The sequence below is a fragment of the Thunnus albacares genome, chromosome 17 (assembly GCF_914725855.1).
Source record: "Thunnus albacares chromosome 17, fThuAlb1.1, whole genome shotgun sequence".
NCBI lineage: Eukaryota > Metazoa > Chordata > Actinopteri > Scombriformes > Scombridae > Thunnus > Thunnus albacares.
Genome location: NC_058122.1, coordinates 20,566,238 through 20,586,009, shown reverse-complemented (window position 1 = coordinate 20,586,009; position 19,772 = coordinate 20,566,238). Strand labels below are relative to the sequence as shown.

Genomic DNA, 19,772 nt, shown 5'->3' with positions numbered 1-19,772 from the left:
TCTGATTATCTATGGAAGTATGCTGTGCTGTAAGCCAAAAAACTAAATAAGAAAGAGGATTTGGCTGCAGGAAAGCAGGGATGATTTTTCTCATTTCAGGCACAATATCGGCTGTTGTAAGCACAATGCAATAAAGACTGTGACTGTGATAACAGTGATGACTGAGATGGCAAAAAGAATTTGACGCAAAATGGTGACATCTGCTGACAAACCTTTGGTATTGCAATGTCGTTACTGTTTTTGTTCAGTTATGGTCGTAGACTATTATGTAAAGATTGATTTAACGGCTCTTTGCTTTGAAAGCTTTATTGTAATCACAGTGCGCCGATACCCCAGTTTAATTATAGCTTAAAATTAGCTTTATAGCTTGATATGAGTGTATCTGCCTTGACATTCGTGGAGCTGAGTTCATTAACATGCATTTTTAATCATGAGTGTGTGTTAGGTGGAGCATTTTATGAGCTGTGAATCATAGGTTACAACTAGAGGATAAAGACTTTTTTTTTTGGCGTTTTGAATGTAACAAGATTTAATTTTCTTTGTTCTGCTGGTTTTATCAATGGGCAAATTTTACATACATAAAAAAGTTTAAAAAAAAAATAATTAAAAATTAAAAAGCTGAGTGGTATCAAACGATGACGTCACCAGCTGTCACCAACTGGCGCTAGGTGGCGGTATGAGCTTTAATGTTTGTTAGCGAACATCTTTAATACAGAGAAGAAGAACCTACCGTTCAGCTTGTTTAGCTTTGACTCGGCTAACGTTGATATTGTGCATATTGTGGGCTAACAACGACCAGTTTTATGAAACCGATTAAAACAAGTGAGCCATTTTGGATTCATATTTAGTCATTTGTAGGTACTGCAAACACCTGACACTGTTAATCTAGTTAAAGTTGCCAACAGCTACATATGAACATGAAGCTTTAGCCGTATTTGTTGTCGTTAGCGTAGCATGTTTTGTCCACTATATACTATAGCACAAGTATAAGTCTGTAAGCTGAGACTGAGTCTTTTTGTTACTGAAGTGTCGGTCGATAACGCTAATGTTTTTTCAAAAGTTAGGTGGTTAGTTATTTTGACTTATTGGCCCTAACTAGCTAACGTTAGCTAGCTAAATAATGTTAACTTACCTGTAGCCATTTGATTGTCTTAGCTAGTACGTTAGCTAATAGTGTGTTTCTCTTATGTTTGTCTCATACACAGACTAGGCAATGACACATGCTCAACCTGCTGTGAATTTGGTGTTGACTTTTGCCACTTAAGTTCAAGATGAATCGTCCAAAGCCGACAACTCTCAGGCGCCCTAGTGCTGCAAAACCATCAGGTATGATGCCAATCCCAGTGTTATGTAAATGCTGTATGACTGTAGTTAAGCAGAGAAAACTCACGAGTTACTGTAATTTTTTTCCCAGGGCACCCTCCACCAGGAGATTTCATTGCCCTTGGATCAAAGAGTCAAGGTGGAGAACCCAAAGCCCCTGCTGTCCTCCTAAAGCCAGCAGCCACAGGTTTACCTGCTGACCGTAAGAGAGAGACGACCTCCACTCTGCCCTCCTCATCGGGTCTGTCCAGTCTCGCCAAGCGGCCCAAACTCTCCACCACCCCTCCAGTCAGTGCCCTGGGACGACTCGCTGATGTTGCAGCTGTGGACAAGAGGGCAATATCACCCTCGATCAAGGAGCCATCAGTGGTACCTATTGAAGGTAAGTCATTGGCTTTATGTCTATTTATGTGACAAGTTTTAAAACACTGACTCCAAGATGCTACAAACCTTGTGCTGTATATTTTACATGTTCTCTTTTTTTATGACAGTGTCACCAGCAGTGCTGCTGGATGAGATTGAGGCTGCAGAGTCAGAAGGAAATGATGATCGCATCGAGGGACTGCTGTGTGGAGCAGTGAAACAACTCAAATTAAACAGAGCCAAACCTGACATCACACTGTATCTCAGCCTTATGTTTCTGGCCAAAATCAAACCCAACGTTTTCGCTACTGAAGGAATTATTGAGGTAAGACTTCTGTGTATGCTGTAATATGTATGCTTAGAGGGAAAAATAACCCAGGGACCAATTATAATGTTATAATATATATTTTTCTTCAGTCCTTACTAGTTTTTATAGCAAAAGTACAAAAAATGGGGTAGATTTTGTATATGATGAAAATTGAAAAAAGTCATGAAAAAAATGTATGCACATAGATAGCCTATGTTTTTTTTATGATGATTTTTGATAGTTTAATCTACATCAACTGATCCTTTGACTTCAGTCTTTTAATGGTGGTTTATTCACACATTTTTCTCTTTCTTGAGTCTTTTTCTGTGTAACTGCATAATATACTAACTTATGTTTTAACTGAAACATTTTTGATCACAAGGCCTTGTGCAGCCTCCTGCGTCGAGATGCTTCTATCAACTTTAAAGCGAAGGGGAACAGCCTGGTGTCTGTTCTTGCATGCAACTTGCTAATGGCAGCTTATGAGGAGGACGAAAACTGGCCAGAGATCTTTGTCAAAGTGAGAATCTCCTAATAACTCCAGATTTTTACATTCCTTTTTCATTGTTTTAATTTAGATATGTATGAACTCTTTTTTTTACAATATGTTAATCCAATATTTCTTTTCAGGTGTACATTGAGGACTCTCTGGGGGAAAGAATCTGGGTAGACAGCTCTCACTGTAAGAATTTTGTTGATAACATCCAGACTGCTTTTGGCACAAAGATGCCTCCTAAAAGTATGCTTCTGCAGGCTGACACAGGCCGTTCTGGTGGAGATCTCAGTGCAGGTACAGTACATTGAGAAAATGCACTGGCTTGTTTTTTGCTGATGCGAGAAACAAGTGCTGATTGGTAATGCTTCTTTTGGGTTTTTATGTTTGTTATTTTAGGTAGCAGCCCTCACCCCTCAACCCCTGATGAGGACGACAGCCAAACTGAGCTGCTGATAGCAGAAGAGAAACTCAGCCCTGAGGATGATGGGCAGGTTATGCCCAGGTATGCTACAATGTACAATTACATTACGTCATATTTTTTTTTCTAGATGATAAGATTTTGATATTAACTCATGACAAATAAATTATTTTTAATGATTCTTGCAAAAACTGTACTGACTTCCTGGACCATTATGTCTTTTGTCTCACCCTCTGGCGTACTGTAGGTATGAGGAACTAGCAGAGAGCGTGGAAGACTATGTGCTTGACGTCCTCAGGGATCAGTTAAACCGCAGGCAGCCGATGGACAACGTGTCTCGAAATCTTCTGCGTCTGCTTACAGCCACATGTGGCTACAAAGAGGCACGGCTCATGGCTGTGCAGAGGCTGGAGATGTGGCTCCAGAACCCAAAGGTGACAGGTCTAACACATATCCTGGAATACGCTGACATCTGCAGTACTGAATTTCACATATCTCACTGGTTTTATTTTCTGTCGGTATTAAAATACTGCATTTTTGGGAGTGAATTACATAATTATTGATACAATACTATCACAATATGTTGCCCACCATAACAATGGCATCATGATATAGATACTTAATTCAGTGGTGCCAATATCATTATACATTCTGTTACCAGTGTGTTTTATCTTCTTCTACCCCTGTGGCACTGCCACACGTGCAGTTTTTTTGTGATAAATGTAAAATGATCATGCATTTCGATTCTTGTAATTGATAAGTATTAACTCACTCCTTTGTTTTTGTGTGTACAGTTGACTCGACCAGCTCAAGACCTCCTCATGTCTTTGTGTATGAACTGCAACACACACGGATCTGATGACATGGAGGTGATCTCCAACCTGATCAAGATCCGCCTCAAACCTAAAGTCCTCCTCAACCACTACATGCTCTGTGTCAGGTCTGTGGAGTCTCTCTCTTTTTTTTTTTTTACCTCTATCTTTTTGTTTACTCACTGGTTTACACTAACTGTTGCTTTGGCTGTAAATCTCTAGGGAGCTGCTCAATGCACACAGAGACAACCTGGCTACTATGGTGAAGCTTGTGATCTTCAATGAGCTGTCCAATGCCAGGAATCCCAACAACATGCAAGTCCTCCACACAGTGCTGCAGCACAGCCCAGAGCAAGCTCCAAAGGTGTTTTTTTTTTTCCTTTTCAATTGTTAAATCAGATACATTTGTAAGTAATGTTACTTTTTAAAACAGTAGCATCTTGGAAAGATGCTCATTTGTGTCTTTTTTTCATTTTTTGGCTATGAAATTCTGTGCTTGCATTGTCTTTTCTAAATTAGCATCCCTCCCGTCTCTTTGTGTTTCTAGTTCTTGGCGATGGTGTTCCAAGACTTGCTAACCAATAAAGATGATTACCTCCGCGCTTCCCGGGCATTGCTGAGGGAGATCATCAAACAGACCAAGCATGAGATTAACTTCCAGTCTTTCTGCTTCGGTTTAATGCAAGAGAGAAAGGAGGCCAGCTATGTGGACATGGAGTTCAAAGTAAATGCATATGAAAATCCCTCAATCCTTCCTCTTTTCAGCCGCAGTCTCACCGTATTTAGACTCTGAAACCGTTTATCCTCATCTCTCCCATAGGAACGTTTTGTTATCCAGGTGACAGATTTGCTGACCGTCTCCATGATGTTGGGCATCACAGCTCAGGTCAAAGAAGCTGGCATCGCATGGGACAAAGGAGAGAAGAAGAGTGAGCGATGATTATTTGTTCTAATGGCATATTTATTAGTCCTTGTAAGCGTGATTAGATTTTCCTTCAACGTGTATCTGGTTTGCTTCAGATCTGGAGGTCCTCAGATCGTTTCAGAATCAGATAGCTGCCATACAGAGAGACGCTGTGTGGTGGCTTCACACTGTGGTTCCAACCATCAGCAAAGTTGGTGCAAAAGACTACGTCCACTGGTATGTATCTGTGTTTATTTTAACAGTTTGCATTGTTCAGACTACACAAGCTGTGTTTTCAGCTATATTATGAATGATTTATCGGATCTCTCCCGTGTCCGCAGCCTTCACAAAGTGCTTTTCACAGAGCAACCTGAGACATATTACAAGTGGGACAACTGGCCTCCTGAGAGTGACAGAAAGTGAGTCTTCCTCCACATTTTCTAATGACTCTATCTACCACTGTGACTTTGCTAAGCTGATTTTTTTTTCATTCCTCAGTTTCTTCCTTCGCCTCTGTTCTGAGGTGCCTCTGTTGGAGGACACGCTGATGCGCATCCTGGTGATCGGGCTGTCACGTGATTTGCCTCTGGGCCCGGCCGATGCCATGGAGCTGGCAGATCACCTGGTTAAGAGGGCTGCTGGAGTTCAGTCTGATGGTGTGTGAAGATCCACTTAGGCTGTAACTGTTTATGATCAAAGTTAAAGCTGTGTATATTACCCTGTGGCAGAATATTTGGACATTTGGTAAACACATGTGTTTCAGTTTAATGAACAGCCAGTGTAAGTCTTACGAAGGGCCAACTATTTATTTACTTTTTATCCTTACAAGTCGGGAAAATGACTGTTAGGAAAAGAATGAACAAAGGAAAATGTGGTCTTAATTGTTATAATTTGAATATTTCTTGGCATATCAGTTTAAAGCTTGACTGACTGTTTCTTGTTAAACAGATCTGGAGGTCCTGAAAGTGGAGAGGATCCAACTCATTGATGCAGTGCTGAATCTGTGTACATACCACCACCCAGAGAACATTCAGCTGCCCGCAGGGTACTACAAACGTCTTTACTGGCTTGCAAAACACTTACAGGCTACACAGTTTACAGTCTAAAATAACAAATGACTCTTAATGTTTAAGGTACCAACCACCAAATTTGGCCATATCCACGCTTTATTGGAAGGCATGGCTCTTGTTGCTCGTGGTGGCTGCGTTTAATCCACAGAAAATAGGTACAATCAAAATTCTATGCTGCATACACAAGACTATATGCTAAGTTCTGTGTATTTTAATAATTTCTTTAAATATGGTATATTATCTGACATTTCTTTCTGTAGGCTTGGCTGCCTGGGATGGTTATCCTACACTGAAAATGCTCATGGAGATGGTTATGACAAAGTAGGTGAAAATTACCATTTATAATTAAATGATTTCATGTTGACGATGCTGAACGACTAACACACACATGCGCCTCTATGATTCCACAGTAACTATACCTTCCCGCCTTGCACCGTTGCCGACGAGGACACAAAGACGGAGATGATCAACCGCGAGCTGCAGATCTCTCAGAGGGAGAAACAAGAGATCCTGGCCTTTGAGAGCCACTTGGCAGCAGCTTCCACCAAACAGACCATCACAGAGAGCAACAGCTTGTTGTTGTCTCAGCTTACCAGCCTGGACCCACAGTAAGAGACCAAGTGGAACTACTTTATGCGCATGATTTAACTCAAGTTTATTCTATTGTGGTACATTTATTAAATCAGAAATCACTTACTAGAAAAATGTGCAACATTTTCAACACTGATCATTTTGTTTCTCTTTGTCATGATAGTCACAGCATTATACAAGGCTTTAACCAGTAAGCATTTCGCCAGGCCTGCCCACTGTATTATTATGCCATATGTCCTATACAAAGATTGCAAAGAAGGCCAATAAGCAGCATCCTATTTGTCTCAGTTTTGTTCCAGCTCCTTTTTAAGGTACTTAAAGTAGGACTTGAAAGTTTGTTTTTGTTTTTGGTTTTTTGGTTGAGGCGAGGGCAGCTTAATTTGCAGCCTTAACAATAAATTTATGCTGCAGACAATCCAAACTATTACCACAAGGAGATAACTGTTTAGAATTTTGCTGTATCAGCACTTAAGTTTCAGAAAATCTTGATAAAAGTGTTCTTACTAGTTGCGTGACCGGAAGATGAGCTCATGTGTTGAGTTTGTTTTCAGGGGTCCTCCTCGTCGACCTCCACCTCAGGTCCAGGAGCAGGTTAAGAGCCTCAACCAGTCTTTGCGCCTCGGCCATCTCCTCTGCCGCAGCCGCAACCCAGACTTCCTCCTCAATATCATACAGAGACAGGTAATGGGAAGCACGCACTACTACACACTACTGCTACAACTCAAACTGTGTTTAACCATCTTTTCCTGAAGATTCTTGGTCTGTGGAAGCAAAAGTTTTTTTTTTCTCTCACACCCAAGAAAATATAAAATGAAAGGAGGGCATTTAAGGGTGCTAATCTTGTGTATGTTATTTGTGAGGAAAAAAGTTAAAGAGAGCAGAATTGCAATAAACCACATGGAGAAAGCTCCGTCATAATAGACAAAGAATAGTCTATATTGTTTGATGTGCACGTTGAGCTATTGCTGCTCATCTCAAAACACGTCTCAAATCTCAAACTGATGGAAAAACACAGAATCTTTGTCTCATATAAACGTATCGACAGAGAGGTCGGTAGCTAAAACACTGGTTACGAAAAGATAAATTGAGCCTAAAAGCATATAGACTGGCTTATACAAGAGGAACTATCACATCACTATCACACTATTATTTTGCTTTCTACTGTCAATTTGTGTCCTGTAACGTAACGCATGTTGAATCCTTTCACAGGCTTCCTCTCAGTCCATGCCGTGGTTGGCTGATCTGGTCCAGTCCAGTGAGGGGTCTTTGGACGTGCTTCCAGTTCAGTGCCTGTGTGAATTCCTTCTGCATGACGCTGCAGATGACAGTCTGCCAATAGAGGATGACGAAGAGGGAGAGAGCAAAGAGCAAAGGGCCAAGAAGAGACAAGTATGCAGCAACGATTAATTCTTTTTTTTTTTTTTAATTACAGGCCTTTATTTATCTTTGCTCTCAAAGTAACACTCTGCATGCCAAATTTATAATTGTGTTTATTTATAGTTATTTTCAGCTGGGTATGAAATAGTTTTTACTAATGCTGAATTATGTTTTTCCTGTCAGAGACAACAAAAGCAAAGGCAGCTACTTGGACGGCTCCAGGATCTTCTGTTAGGTCCTAAAGCTGATGAACAGACAACTTGTGAAGTGCTGGATTACTTCCTGCGCCGTCTCAGCTCTTCTCAGGTGGCATCAAGAGTCCTAGCTATGAAGGTACTGTACTGGAAGCAGGAAACATCTTATGATCTCTAACAGCATTGTGTTGCTGTTAAAAAAATATTTTACATCATATATTTGTGTGCAGGGTTTGTCATTGGTTCTGAGTGAAGGAGGCTTGAAGGACGGAGAGGAGCGGGACCAGCCCATGGAAGAAGACTCGACAGATGCCGAGCTCTTGCCCGGGTACCAGTGGCTGCTACAAGACCTCCCAAAGCTCCCCTTGTTTGACAGCGTCAGGGGTATGACGTCTACTGCTCTGCAGCAGGTCAGTGTCTGTCTCACCAGTGAGCTGTCAATATTTTAATTATTTACTTATTTTAGGAGGATAAGTGAGGAGTTTATTCTGAAAGCATGTTTTATCTGTCTGCTACCTCCAAGGCCATCCACATGGAGACAGATCCACAGACCATCAGCGCTTATCTCATCTACCTATCCCAGCATGCACCAGTGGAAGAGCAGGCTTCCCATAATGACTTGGCTCTGGTAATCACGGCGAGTTGCTTAAATTCCAACTTATATATATATATATATATATTTCTTCAATCAGATTTGTCTTGAAGCTTTACTAACATGGATCTGCTTCTCCTCTCTCGCTCTCTATAGGATGTCGCCCGGCTGATCGTTGAGCGTTCCACCATCATGAACAGCCTGTTCTCCAAACATTCCACAAGACCCGAATCCGATGCTGTTCTCAGTGCTTTCCTCACCATCTTCTCCACCTACATCAAGAGGATGAGGAAGACCAAGGAGGGAGAGGATCTCTATAGCTGGGTGAGCGTTGCCAATAGTTGTTTTACTAACTGAACTACACTGTCACTTACATTTAGGGAAACTTTTTGTAGATCCTCACTTGCTCACTTGTGAGGGAAATGTTTAAAAATTAGCATAAAGTTCCATATACCCAAAGTCTTTTTGCAATAAAAAATAGTGCAGTGTTGGACCTAGTGACCTGACAAGTTTCCTGTGATTATTGATTGATCTTACTGGATTAGGTGCAAGAAAAAATAAACATTTTAGGAACCAATGAGCAGATTTGAAAAATATATTTTGAGTGGAACTGAGGATGAATCCCTGTTTGATGACTGTATGCCGGCAGCATTGGGGAAATCTAAAAGGATGGAGTCACTTTATAAATCTTTGCGTTGGTCTTTTTTTTCAGTCAGAATCTCAGGACCAGGTGTTTCTGCGGTGGACTACGGGTGAGACTGCCACAATGCACATCCTTGTAGTCCATGCCATGGTTATCCTGCTGACTCTTGGGCCTCCTAAAGGTAGTCCTGTTCACTTTACACTGGGATCCTTGCATTGATAAAGGCACTGTGAAAACATACTAATATGTATTTTTTTTGTGTGATATTACAGGAGAGAGTGACTTCTACAATCTTTTGGACATTTGGTTTCCCGATAAGAAACCTCTACCCACTGCCTTCCTGGTCGACACGTCAGAGGAGGCCCTTCTGCTGCCTGATTGGTTGAAACTGAGGATGATCCGATCAGAGGTTTCTCGATTAGTTGATGCAGGTACAACTTCTCATAATATAGAAAAATGTGTTTTGCTCACCAAGTGTATAATGTTTGACTTTTTAACAGAACAATGCATGTGTTTCCCTCAGCTTTGCAAGACCTGGAGCCGCAGCAGCTGCTGTTGTTCGTACAGTCCTTCGGCATTCCGGTCTCCAGCATGAGTAAACTGCTTCAGTATTTGGATCAGGCTGTCTCCCATGATCCACAGACACTGGAGCAGAACATCATGGACAAGCGTAAGAGTTGGCTGCAGATATTCTACTCTTGAAGCATTTTAAGATTTCAAGATTGATAGTGTTACAATCTTTAGCTGTGTTCAGCCCTAGGAACTTGCTCCAGGTACTAAGAACCTTTTGAAGCACTCAGTTCCTCTACCTGCGTTTCCACCGGAGGGATTAGGGTCTAAATTAAGTTACAGGGGGATTGTTTTACCCCACAAGAAAAGTCCCTGCTGGGGGGTAGTATTTCCCAAAAGTACAGGAACTTTGGGGGTGGGGTTTACAAGGATGACCATCGCTGATTGTTCAAACACACACAACACGGCTGCTTCAACTTGTGTGCCGCTTCATTCATAAAACAAGGAAGTACTCTCATATCAATTTAGGACCAGTTTAGGACAAGGTGGAAATGCAAACAGGACTGCACTAAAGGGACTTTAAAGTTCCAAGTTTTTTGTCCCTGAGATTAGTTCCTCTGGGTCCAAAGTACCTGGAACTTTTGGTGGAAACGGGGCTTTTGATTAATCTCATTTTGTATTTCTTCCACAATAGACTACATGGCCCACCTGGTTGAGGTGCAGCATGAGCGAGGTGCCACTGGGGGGCACACTTTCCATGGATTACTTAGCTCCTCTCTTCCTCCACACAGAGGTCAGTGGCTTTATCCTCCAAATAGTTTTCTATGTGGAATTAATTGAATGTTAAACTCTCATGAAAGTAGTTAAGATGACTCACAATATTGTAAATTAGTTCAACAATATTAATATTTCTAAACGAGTCCATATCCTGGTTACATTCCTCCTCACAGATGGTGCTGAAACAAGTAAGGCCAAAGTTACCGTAGAAATGCCCCACAGCTCTGTTAAAATGAGAGCAGCCAGTCAGCTTCCTGCGGTCGGTCCTGATGATGATCTAACTGGAATGATGCTTCAGGTAGAAACTACTCACTGTTTGTTTCTCATCTCTTTGCCTTATGATTTGTTTGGATAACACTGGGCTAAACCTCTCTTTAACACTGACTGACCTGTTTCTGTTGTCGCTTCTTCCACAGATATTCCCTTTAAACGTGGACCCTCGCTGGCACGGTCCACCTCCCAGCCAGCTCTCCCTGGCCTTGCAGCAGGCCCTGGCTAAAGAGCTGATGCGGGCCAAGCAGGGCCACATCCAGCAGGGCGGGTTGGCATTTCGTCTCCTACAGGCCCTTGCAGCCCTGCTTACCTCTACCCACGCAGGACCTATTGTCATGTCAATGCACCGTAACCACGCCCTCTCCTGTCCTCTGATGCGCCAACTTCACCTCTATCAGGTATAACATGCCGACAAACACTGTATAATTCTGCACATTGAATTACATATATTTTTATGCCTCCGCACCAGTGACAGCTGTAGCTGGAGGCACGATGTTTTCGGGTTGTCTGTCCGATCATCAATATCTGAAGCATTGTCTACTGTCATGGCTACAACTTTGTGTTATATCAGAATCAGCTTTATTTGCCAAGCATGTGAACACATAGAAGGAAAATACACTTAATACCTTTTTTATTAAATTCCTTCAAAGTCTTCCCTTAAATACAACAAATATGAGATTGTACAGACATGGATGTAAACTGCAACTTGACTGGTTGGCGGAGGCATAGTTTCTTATTTTCTCCTGCTTGATGTCCTTTGTTTCCAGCGCCTCGTGTCCCAGGACATTGCTTTCTCCTCACTATTCCTCAAGGTCATTGTTGAGATGTTAATCTGGTTAGACAATCCAACTGTGGAGGCAGGACCACTGAAAACCTTGCTCAAATCCTTTGCTGGTCAGAACTCTCACAAACACAGGCACAATGATGGTGAGCAACTCTTTTATATATCTTTCGAGATGCTGATGAATTCATTTTATATAAACAGTGAGTGATAGAAGTTTCTGCCCTGCAGTGCGTACAGGTTTCCTCCACCTGGCCGAGGCTTTGGCGTATCGCAGAGACGCTGAAGTGCCAGTGAGAGCCATCATCGCAATGCTGAAGGCTGGAGAGAGATGTAATGCAGAGGCTGAGCTCATTGGGAAAGGTATTAATGGAAACAGTGTGGATCTGAATTTGCATTAAGTTTAAAATGAGTATCACACCTAGTGTTCTAAGTATTAGCCACTGAGTTCACTTATTCACAGAACTTTAATTTCTACAATGTTGAAAATTGATTCATTGCTTTAATAAGTAAAAGTTTTTTCATATATCAAGTCAAAATGCCAACTATTTTGCATAATTAAATGAAGGTGTTTTTAGTAGTGACTGGCATTAATTATGGTTATTACACTATAGGGGGCTTTTAATAAAGGAAAAATAATATTCAATGTTGTAGGTGTACAACTCAACACTTTAAAATTGAACAACTCAATACTCCCAGAACCATTTTTGCTTGTTTCCACAGTGGCGTAAACACCAGACAGTAAAATGAAACAAAAACCAAAGCAGTGAGAAACAGCAGCCACACCCTTGAATAAAATGTGTGATGAATTGGTCGATTTGTGTGTACTTAATCAGAAGCTTGCTGGTGAACATCTCGAGATACAGACCTATAATTTGCTGCCAATAGGACACAAAAGCTAGCTTTATAGCACACGGTAAATAACGACAGCGCATTACTAATCATGCTGTTTTTATTGTTTCTCAGTGTTACAAGGGCTGATGGAGGTGAAGTCGCCATATTTGGAGGAGCTGTTGTCTCTGTTGATGACTGTTGGTACACAGAATGGGACAGCCGGCCCTGTTGCCATGGTGATTTCCTTGCTGCTTCAGGAAAGTGAGGAGCGAGCTGTGAAAAAGGAAGTAGACGCAAACAAGTGAGCACCGAACTTCCATTTCCTTCTCAAGTCATGCAAGAAACATTCATATTTGACGGGACTAAATGACAAACACGGTTGGCTGTGACAAAAATAGCGAAACACTATTCGCTGTATGTGCTCTCTCGCACTCGTAAACTTGTGCTGTTGGATTTGATTCGGAAAGGTTTAATTGGTTTTGCAGCTTTCTGTTTGCTTTACAGATTTATATACTGTGAAAATCACAGAATCTTTTCTATGTTACGTTCACTTCAACCCTGCCAGCGGTGCATCATGAGACTCGTTGTCACATGCAAGGTCTAGGCACTCCTTTGAGCAGAATACAGCCAGGAAATTGATTATCTAGATATAACTGTAGAAGTAATGGGATTAGTGATATTATTGTGTCATCACAACAGTAATTAACCATTTCTATCATTCTGTTGTGATGGGCTGTTGGATTTGATGGTTGTATCGAACCAGAGAACTTTTCCAAACACTGTGCATAATGTATGCAGCTCTATTGTGTTGTACATTATTTTTATATGAGGCTTAATTAAAGCTTTAGGAAACTCAACAGATGTTCAGTTACATTTCTACAGATGTAACCTTTCAGTTTCATCTTTGCCAGCAGCTCAGAAGTGATAAAGTCGGGACTGAGCTCTGGGTTACTGGTCGATTGGCTGGAGCATCTCGACCCTGAGGTCACTTCAGTGTGTCCAGACCTTCAACAAAAACTGCTGTTTGCCCTCAGTAAGGTAAAATAAGCTTTGCTGGCAGATAATATACTTGTCTTATCACAGTGGAGTAGGTGTGTGCTTGGTATTTATATTTATATATTTTATCTTTTCTTATGGTTTCTCTATTTCAGGCACGAGGCAGTCCTGCCTACAGACCTTATCTTTTGGCCTTGCTTACACATCAGTCCAACTGGTCCACCCTCCTGCAGTGTATCAGTGCTCTTCTCAGCAAGCGCAGAGACTACAAGTACATAATTTTATCATTTTATCAGTGATAGCTTGTATGACTTTAGTAGATTGATGTAATCACACAGAAATAATGTGTTCTGATTCTGATTAGATGTTATTGAGCATGATGTGAGTTAAATGCCGGTCACGTCTTTCAGACTGGATCCATCATCAGCCCTGGATTTCCTGTGGGCGTGCAGCCACATCCCACGTATCTGGCAAGGACGTGACCAGAAGATCCCTCAAGTAGGATCAAACTCCCACTTACAAAGTCCCTAGTTGTCCCTACCTTTCTGATGAGACCACAGTCAGAGGTAGTTCATTCTGCTGAAGCTGACATCTGACAGCTGACATGTATTTTTTTTTTTTTTTTTGGTCTGTGCAGAAGAAAACAGAGAAGTTTGTGCTGCGACTCAGTTCAGAGGAGCTCATCAGCCTGGTGGACCTGATCCTATCAGAGTCAGAGCTCAACAGTCACGACTCACTCCACGAAGACAAAAGCAGCATGGACCAGGCCTCCTGTTCTCTCATCCAGTCCAGGCTGCCCCTCCTTCACTCCTACTGCAACGGCGATGTAGAAAACATCAAGAAGGTCTCAGATTACCTCATCAACTGCACAAAGAAATGGGAGGACAGGTATATTTGTTGTTATCAAGTGTAATAATGCATCATACACAATACTTTTCTCTTTCCTCTGGCTCATCCTTCCTTAGATGAAGACACATATGCTCATCACATTTGTCATATAAGGTTCACCAAAGTGCTCATCCCATCTAGTCTGACATATTGTATTGTTCTTTTCTAATTAGCCCAAATACTGAAAGTCGTTTTTTTTTTTTACCCTATTATGGTGTGCTGATAAACTTGGGGTAAATCGCACTAGATTTTCCTTCTCAGTGCAGATGAACTTTTCAGACTTCCTCTGTCAGCCACAATGCTGTGGACCAGGGAAAACTCGATAATTAGGTCTATTGGTGTGAAATTAAAACCAGCAGAAGTCGTCTGTACTGTGATCTCTTTAAAAGCTCAGTGTATTATAATGAAGCCAAGAGGATTAAGGCTGAAGCTCTAAACTTGCCTGTGTTGTGAATTCCTGCTCTGACTTAGCTGTCAGAGATCAGGGTGCAACTCTTTGTGGAGGCAAACCCTCCTTTCATGAATATGTCTCTGGTTATTAAACCACTTTAATGAGGAAACTTTGGCCAAGGTCAAGCAAAATTAGCTTCCGAATTACAGTATTTTAAGTACAGCTAAGCTGTCTGGTAAAATGGTTGCTAGTGAAAATATGGCCGGATAAATACATGTTGAAAGTTAAAGGGTTTTGGCCTTGTGTTGAATAAACACTTGATTGTATGTTAAGCATTCTTCCTGTGAAAGCTCGCTGTCAGATAAGCTGGTGTTTATTCCAATTACACACCAAATATTGAGCACCGAGCAGACTCTTTACTCTTGTTCAAGGTCGCTCTGATTTGCTTAATACATAGCTGTAATAAACTCTTCAGTTAGTAGTTAGTAGAGTTCGGTTAGCATAATTTGAGCCTGACAAGAGCCTTAGCCAGTAAGAGGATTTCATGAAACTGCGGTGACTTGAAGGCAAATACTTGAGATTTACATTACACTATTCATGTGCCTAGTTTGTATTAATGTACATACATTTTCGTCGCTCGCGGATAGAAACAATAGAGACGTGCTGTATCACGGTCTCTTATCTCTGATGTCGTATCAGCTCTGTTGATAAATCAGTTAAAAGAGATGGAGAACTTGAGGGTAATTTTTCTGTGAAGCTGGGAACATCGTCTGCTTCATAAGTCACTTCAGTTGAAAAGCTGTGACAAACTTTCTATGGGTGCACAAAAATTGGTCAACCACTCACTTTCAATTAAATAGCTTCAGGCTACACAACCCAATAACATCAAGGATTACAGTCTTGATAGTTACTAAGCTTTATGATGGAATTGGTCATGTTGCTGGCTTGTCCCTAAAATGTAGCATTAAGTATACATCCCGTTTTGTTTATTTTGTCTTTCAGCGCGATGAGTAAGCGTTGCCAGAACTTGCTGCTGCAGATCTATCTGCACTTTCCCGAAGTAATCCAGCACGTTACCCTGCCTGAAGGCACTCTCAGCAGTGGGGGGGCTGCAGACGGCAGCAGCTGCAAGGTAAAGATTTCTTGCCTGTTTCATACATCACATAGTTCTTACCAACTCAACATAACTGATTTTCTTTGAGACATTTTATCCCTTTGTTGATCCTCCCGGTGAATATAATTCACATTTAGCAGAAAATACGGATTAGACTCAGTATTGACATTTTGTATAAACTTGGATATTACTGATTTAAAACCGATTTTGTAAGTGCTCCAACGGGACAAACAGAACTAAAGTAGTCCACAGCTTATCACACAATAGGTCACAAGTCTTGACCTAAAACTTCACTTAGCTGCATAAACTGCACACTTGGCTGTGCTCCACAGGAGGTACTCATAACACTGAAAACTGTGATATGACTTCATAATCATCTTCTTGTCTGTATTTGACAACTCAAAGACAAATATGACTGTGTTTTTTTTAATTCAATAAAGTTGTAAAGTCATTGCTTACAACCGAAAATTCTTCTTCTCAGCTTGACGTCCTGGTCCATCGCCTGGTCACGCTGCTGGCTGATATAGGAGACTCAAAGTCCGCCGAGGGCCGCGTGTCTGATGCCAACCTCGCATGTCGGAAACTTGCCGTGTCGCACCCTGTCCTTTTGCTCAGGTGAAAACAAAAAGACTATGTAATAGTGTTTTTAGATTCAGTCTACAAACTTGTAGATTGTCTGATGTCAGCCAGCCCGCTCACTGTCTTGCCTTGTTTTTGTTTTTTTTTCTCCAGACACCTACCTATGATCGCAGGTCTCCTTCACGGTCGCATTCACCTGAACATGCAGGAGTTCCGACAGCAAAACCACATGACGTTCTTCAGTAACGTGCTGGCAATCCTGGAGCTGCTGCAGCCGCTTGTTTTCCACAGCGACCACCAGAGGGCACTTCAAGACTGCCTTCTGTCCTTCATGAAGGTCCTTCAGGTGGGTGGCTCACACACACTTTCAAATCTTCAACAGAGGGTTTAGGATCGAGATTAGATGAATCTGTTTGTTTAAATTAACTACAGATCAGAGTTTCACAGTCTTCCTGTGTGTTTAATGCTTCTTTCTTTCTTGTAGAATTTCCAGAGGAGTCGTTCTCCGTTAGTCTTCATCAACAAGTTTCTGCAGTTCACGCAGAAGTACATAACTCACGACGCAGCGGCAGCTATTCCTTACCTACAGAGGCATTCTGACATTTTGCAGTAAGTGTGTTACGGCAACAATATCTTTTGAAAGATATATTTGTGACAGAAATAAATAGCAAACCTTGAAGGAGTTATTATAATATTTACAGAAACACTGGTTTTGTTTCCTCCTGTCAGGCGTCTGTCTGCAGAAAACCCAGACTTGGCCCAGTTGAAATCTCTGCTGGCTGGACTCACTTTGCCAGTGAAGAGCTCCTCTACAGAGGTTACGGCAGAAGAGAGAGACGGTAAGCATTGCTCCCATATCAGCTTTTTAGGATCTTGTTAGCTTATAGAGCTTTTACAGAGCCCTTGTATCTTAAACATAAAATATAAGTAATCACCTTGCTAGGTGCAGACTAGTTTCTGCAGAAGCGTATTGTTTTGCTAAATATTCTTTTGTGCTCTTTATCAGACGACATGTCCACCGGTTCCCTGCCCCTAGTCAACATATCTGCCTCAGTTTCACTGAGTGCGGCTGACATGACACTGTACCTGAAAAAGATGTCAAGAGGAGAGGCAGTCGAGGGTAACCACATAACATACCACTGCAGCAATGTCTCATGTTTAACCCCCTGAACTTAATGAGTAATATACGTATTTCTCTCTTATCTGCTATAGATGTGTTAGAAGTGTTGACAGAGGTGGATGACAGGTCTAGGAGGAGCCCAGAGATCATCCAGTACTTCATAGTGAGTCAAACAACAGACAAAAAAAAAAGGTCAAATTAAATACTTCTCAGTGTGTAACCTGTGAATCAACACTTTGTGTCACTGTTTGTAGAATGATCTTCAGAGACTCATGACTTCTTCTGAGGAGTTGTGTCGGAACATGGCCTTCAGTCTGGCTCTGCGCTGTATCCAGAATAATCCCTGGTAAGTTTACGAATCTTCAACACAATTATAAATATGGGAAACTCCACCTATAAACGACATACCAAAGCTGAGAGGAAATGTGTCGAGATAGACAGAGAAGACGCTTTTGTTTGTTACTGTTTACTCTTCACTATGTAATAATAGTGTATATTTTCTGTGCTGCAGCCTGGCAACAGACTTCCTGCCGACTTTCATGTACTGTATGGGCAGCGGTAACTTCGACGTGGTACAGACTGCTCTCAGGAATCTTCCAGAGTACGTGCTGCTCTGTCAAGGTAAGAAGATACTTGTTAGTCACATCCATGTTGACAGACAGCTGTAAGAAACAGTCACTCCTTTGCAGGTCTTGTGTTATAGTCACATGACCAAAAATTTGATTTAACAAAACATGAAACCAAAGCCTAAGAATGAAGTGAGTGACACATCCATAGCTACATGCTGTAATGTGTTTTTCTTTCCCTCTCCAGAACATGCAGACATCTTGCTCCACAAGGCGTTCTTAGTGGGTATCTACGGACAAATTGACACCAGCTCAATGATCTCAGAGTCCATGAAGGTCCTTCACATGGAAGCAACAACATAACAGCGAGCGTACATCTCCTGTCTGATCGGAAATAGTGTCATTCATTCACTGCATTCCAGAGCTAGATTATTTTTTTATTGCCTTTAGTTCAAACATGGCTCTAATTTTATCATCACAGATTAACAAACTCGGTGGCTCTTCAGTAATACAAATGAAAGGATCCTCCAGTGAGCTGGTAGTTACCAGTAATGTAATAACTTCTGGATAATTTAGTGACTTCAAAGAATGTATTAAAAATTTCCTCTAATTGAGTTGAAAATGTAATAATCAAAAGAGTAAAATCGTTGCCATTGTAATAATGTCACAATTAGTGCATTTATTACTTAAGGGATATAAATTATTTTTTAACTGATGATATAATAATACATTAACCAATAATGAAAAAAAAAAGAACTGAAACATTATTAGGTGATATTATATCATCTGTTAAAGACCACGCAGAATATACACAATTGGAGTCATAGTCAACAAAACTTACTAAATTAATCGTATAATACATATTAAATTATGATAATTAGTAATAATTTTTGAAATGGTTTAATTTAATTGAAAACATCTAAATTGTTTTAGAGGGATATTTTTTGCATTTCTGCAGTTAGTAAATTATCAGCAGTCACATTATTGGGTACTTCAAATCTCAGTGTGTGTTTGGAAAATAGGACACTGTTTTTGGCATCATATTTTTAATTTGAACGTCAAATATCAACATTATTGTACAGTTTAACATTTAAACAACACAATTTTTGCTATAGTGTGCAAATAAATTTCGAGTTTGCCAAATCCAAAAGTTAACACGATAAGAATTTGACTTTTTACTAAACAAAGGGCTTGAATGTATTAACCGTTCATCCCGTCTGACTGGAAATGATAAAACAGTGCTTGACTTTCAAATTATTAAGAATAAGAAGCCAAAATACAAAGATATGTTATTGCCTTAATACAATGTTGCAAACTCCTTAAATAGCTGAAATCAGGTGTCTTTGTTTTAAAGTCATGATGATTTATTGTTACTGAACATCTGTGAGCCACCTTGATGTGAACTGAATAAAAATAACTGTTGGACATTGCCTTTTTCATTTTTTATTCAGCCTTTACTAATAGAGAGTAAACAGTGTAACTTATGGCAGCAGTTAATTTATGTAGTTGAGCGACTCAGTGCAGACATTTTACAGCTGCTTTATTTGGAAAGCGATTTAATGTAGAAATTGTAAAAACAAATTTCACAAGAACCAATAATTACCTTTCATATTAACATTCTAGCACCTCAAACATGACGGAAGGGGAGGGAAAAAAAAATAAACGGCGCAAGGTTTGTGGCCTTTCATTTTATTCCAATAATTCTTGGATCCTGATAAAGCTGGAAACAGCTGTCATAGCTACGCTTGCTTTTCACTGGGGTGTAGCAGACAAATTAAAGGTGTGATGCACATGCTGTGATGGAAACCATTTTGCCATGAAAGTGTGAGTTGTTTTGCCCGATGCCACTGACT

At 40.8% G+C, this 19,772-nt stretch overlaps 1 protein-coding gene across 6 annotated transcripts; it reads left to right on the top strand.

Annotated features, from left to right (window-relative positions):
• The first annotated feature begins 699 nt into the window (after positions 1–699).
• On the top strand, positions 700–19,344 carry ints1 (integrator complex subunit 1). 6 transcript variants are annotated; one of them, XM_044331135.1, is made up of 48 exons: positions 700–822; positions 1,206–1,326; positions 1,415–1,705; positions 1,815–2,011; positions 2,376–2,513; positions 2,624–2,783; positions 2,886–2,991; positions 3,155–3,341; positions 3,702–3,847; positions 3,942–4,083; positions 4,267–4,443; positions 4,540–4,648; positions 4,740–4,860; positions 4,965–5,042; positions 5,122–5,279; positions 5,572–5,668; positions 5,757–5,848; positions 5,954–6,014; positions 6,104–6,301; positions 6,836–6,965; positions 7,494–7,673; positions 7,845–7,994; positions 8,086–8,265; positions 8,379–8,483; positions 8,604–8,771; positions 9,160–9,271; positions 9,363–9,521; positions 9,614–9,760; positions 10,295–10,393; positions 10,551–10,675; positions 10,794–11,048; positions 11,418–11,577; positions 11,663–11,794; positions 12,398–12,566; positions 13,180–13,303; positions 13,417–13,532; positions 13,672–13,759; positions 13,899–14,149; positions 15,543–15,672; positions 16,136–16,269; positions 16,387–16,579; positions 16,718–16,842; positions 16,963–17,072; positions 17,240–17,353; positions 17,446–17,516; positions 17,608–17,699; positions 17,865–17,974; positions 18,167–19,344. In XM_044331135.1, exons 2-48 carry the CDS (start codon positions 1,272–1,274, stop codon positions 18,280–18,282), a joined length of 6,558 nt encoding a protein of 2,185 aa, XP_044187070.1. In that variant the 5' UTR covers positions 700–822; positions 1,206–1,271; the 3' UTR covers positions 18,283–19,344. The 6 variants fall into 6 exon arrangements, with proteins under 6 accessions (XP_044187070.1, XP_044187069.1, XP_044187068.1 ...); XM_044331134.1 differs by having other exon boundaries at positions 13,177–13,303; XM_044331133.1 differs by having other exon boundaries at positions 8,379–8,492.
• The last annotated feature ends 428 nt before the right edge of the window (positions 19,345–19,772 follow it).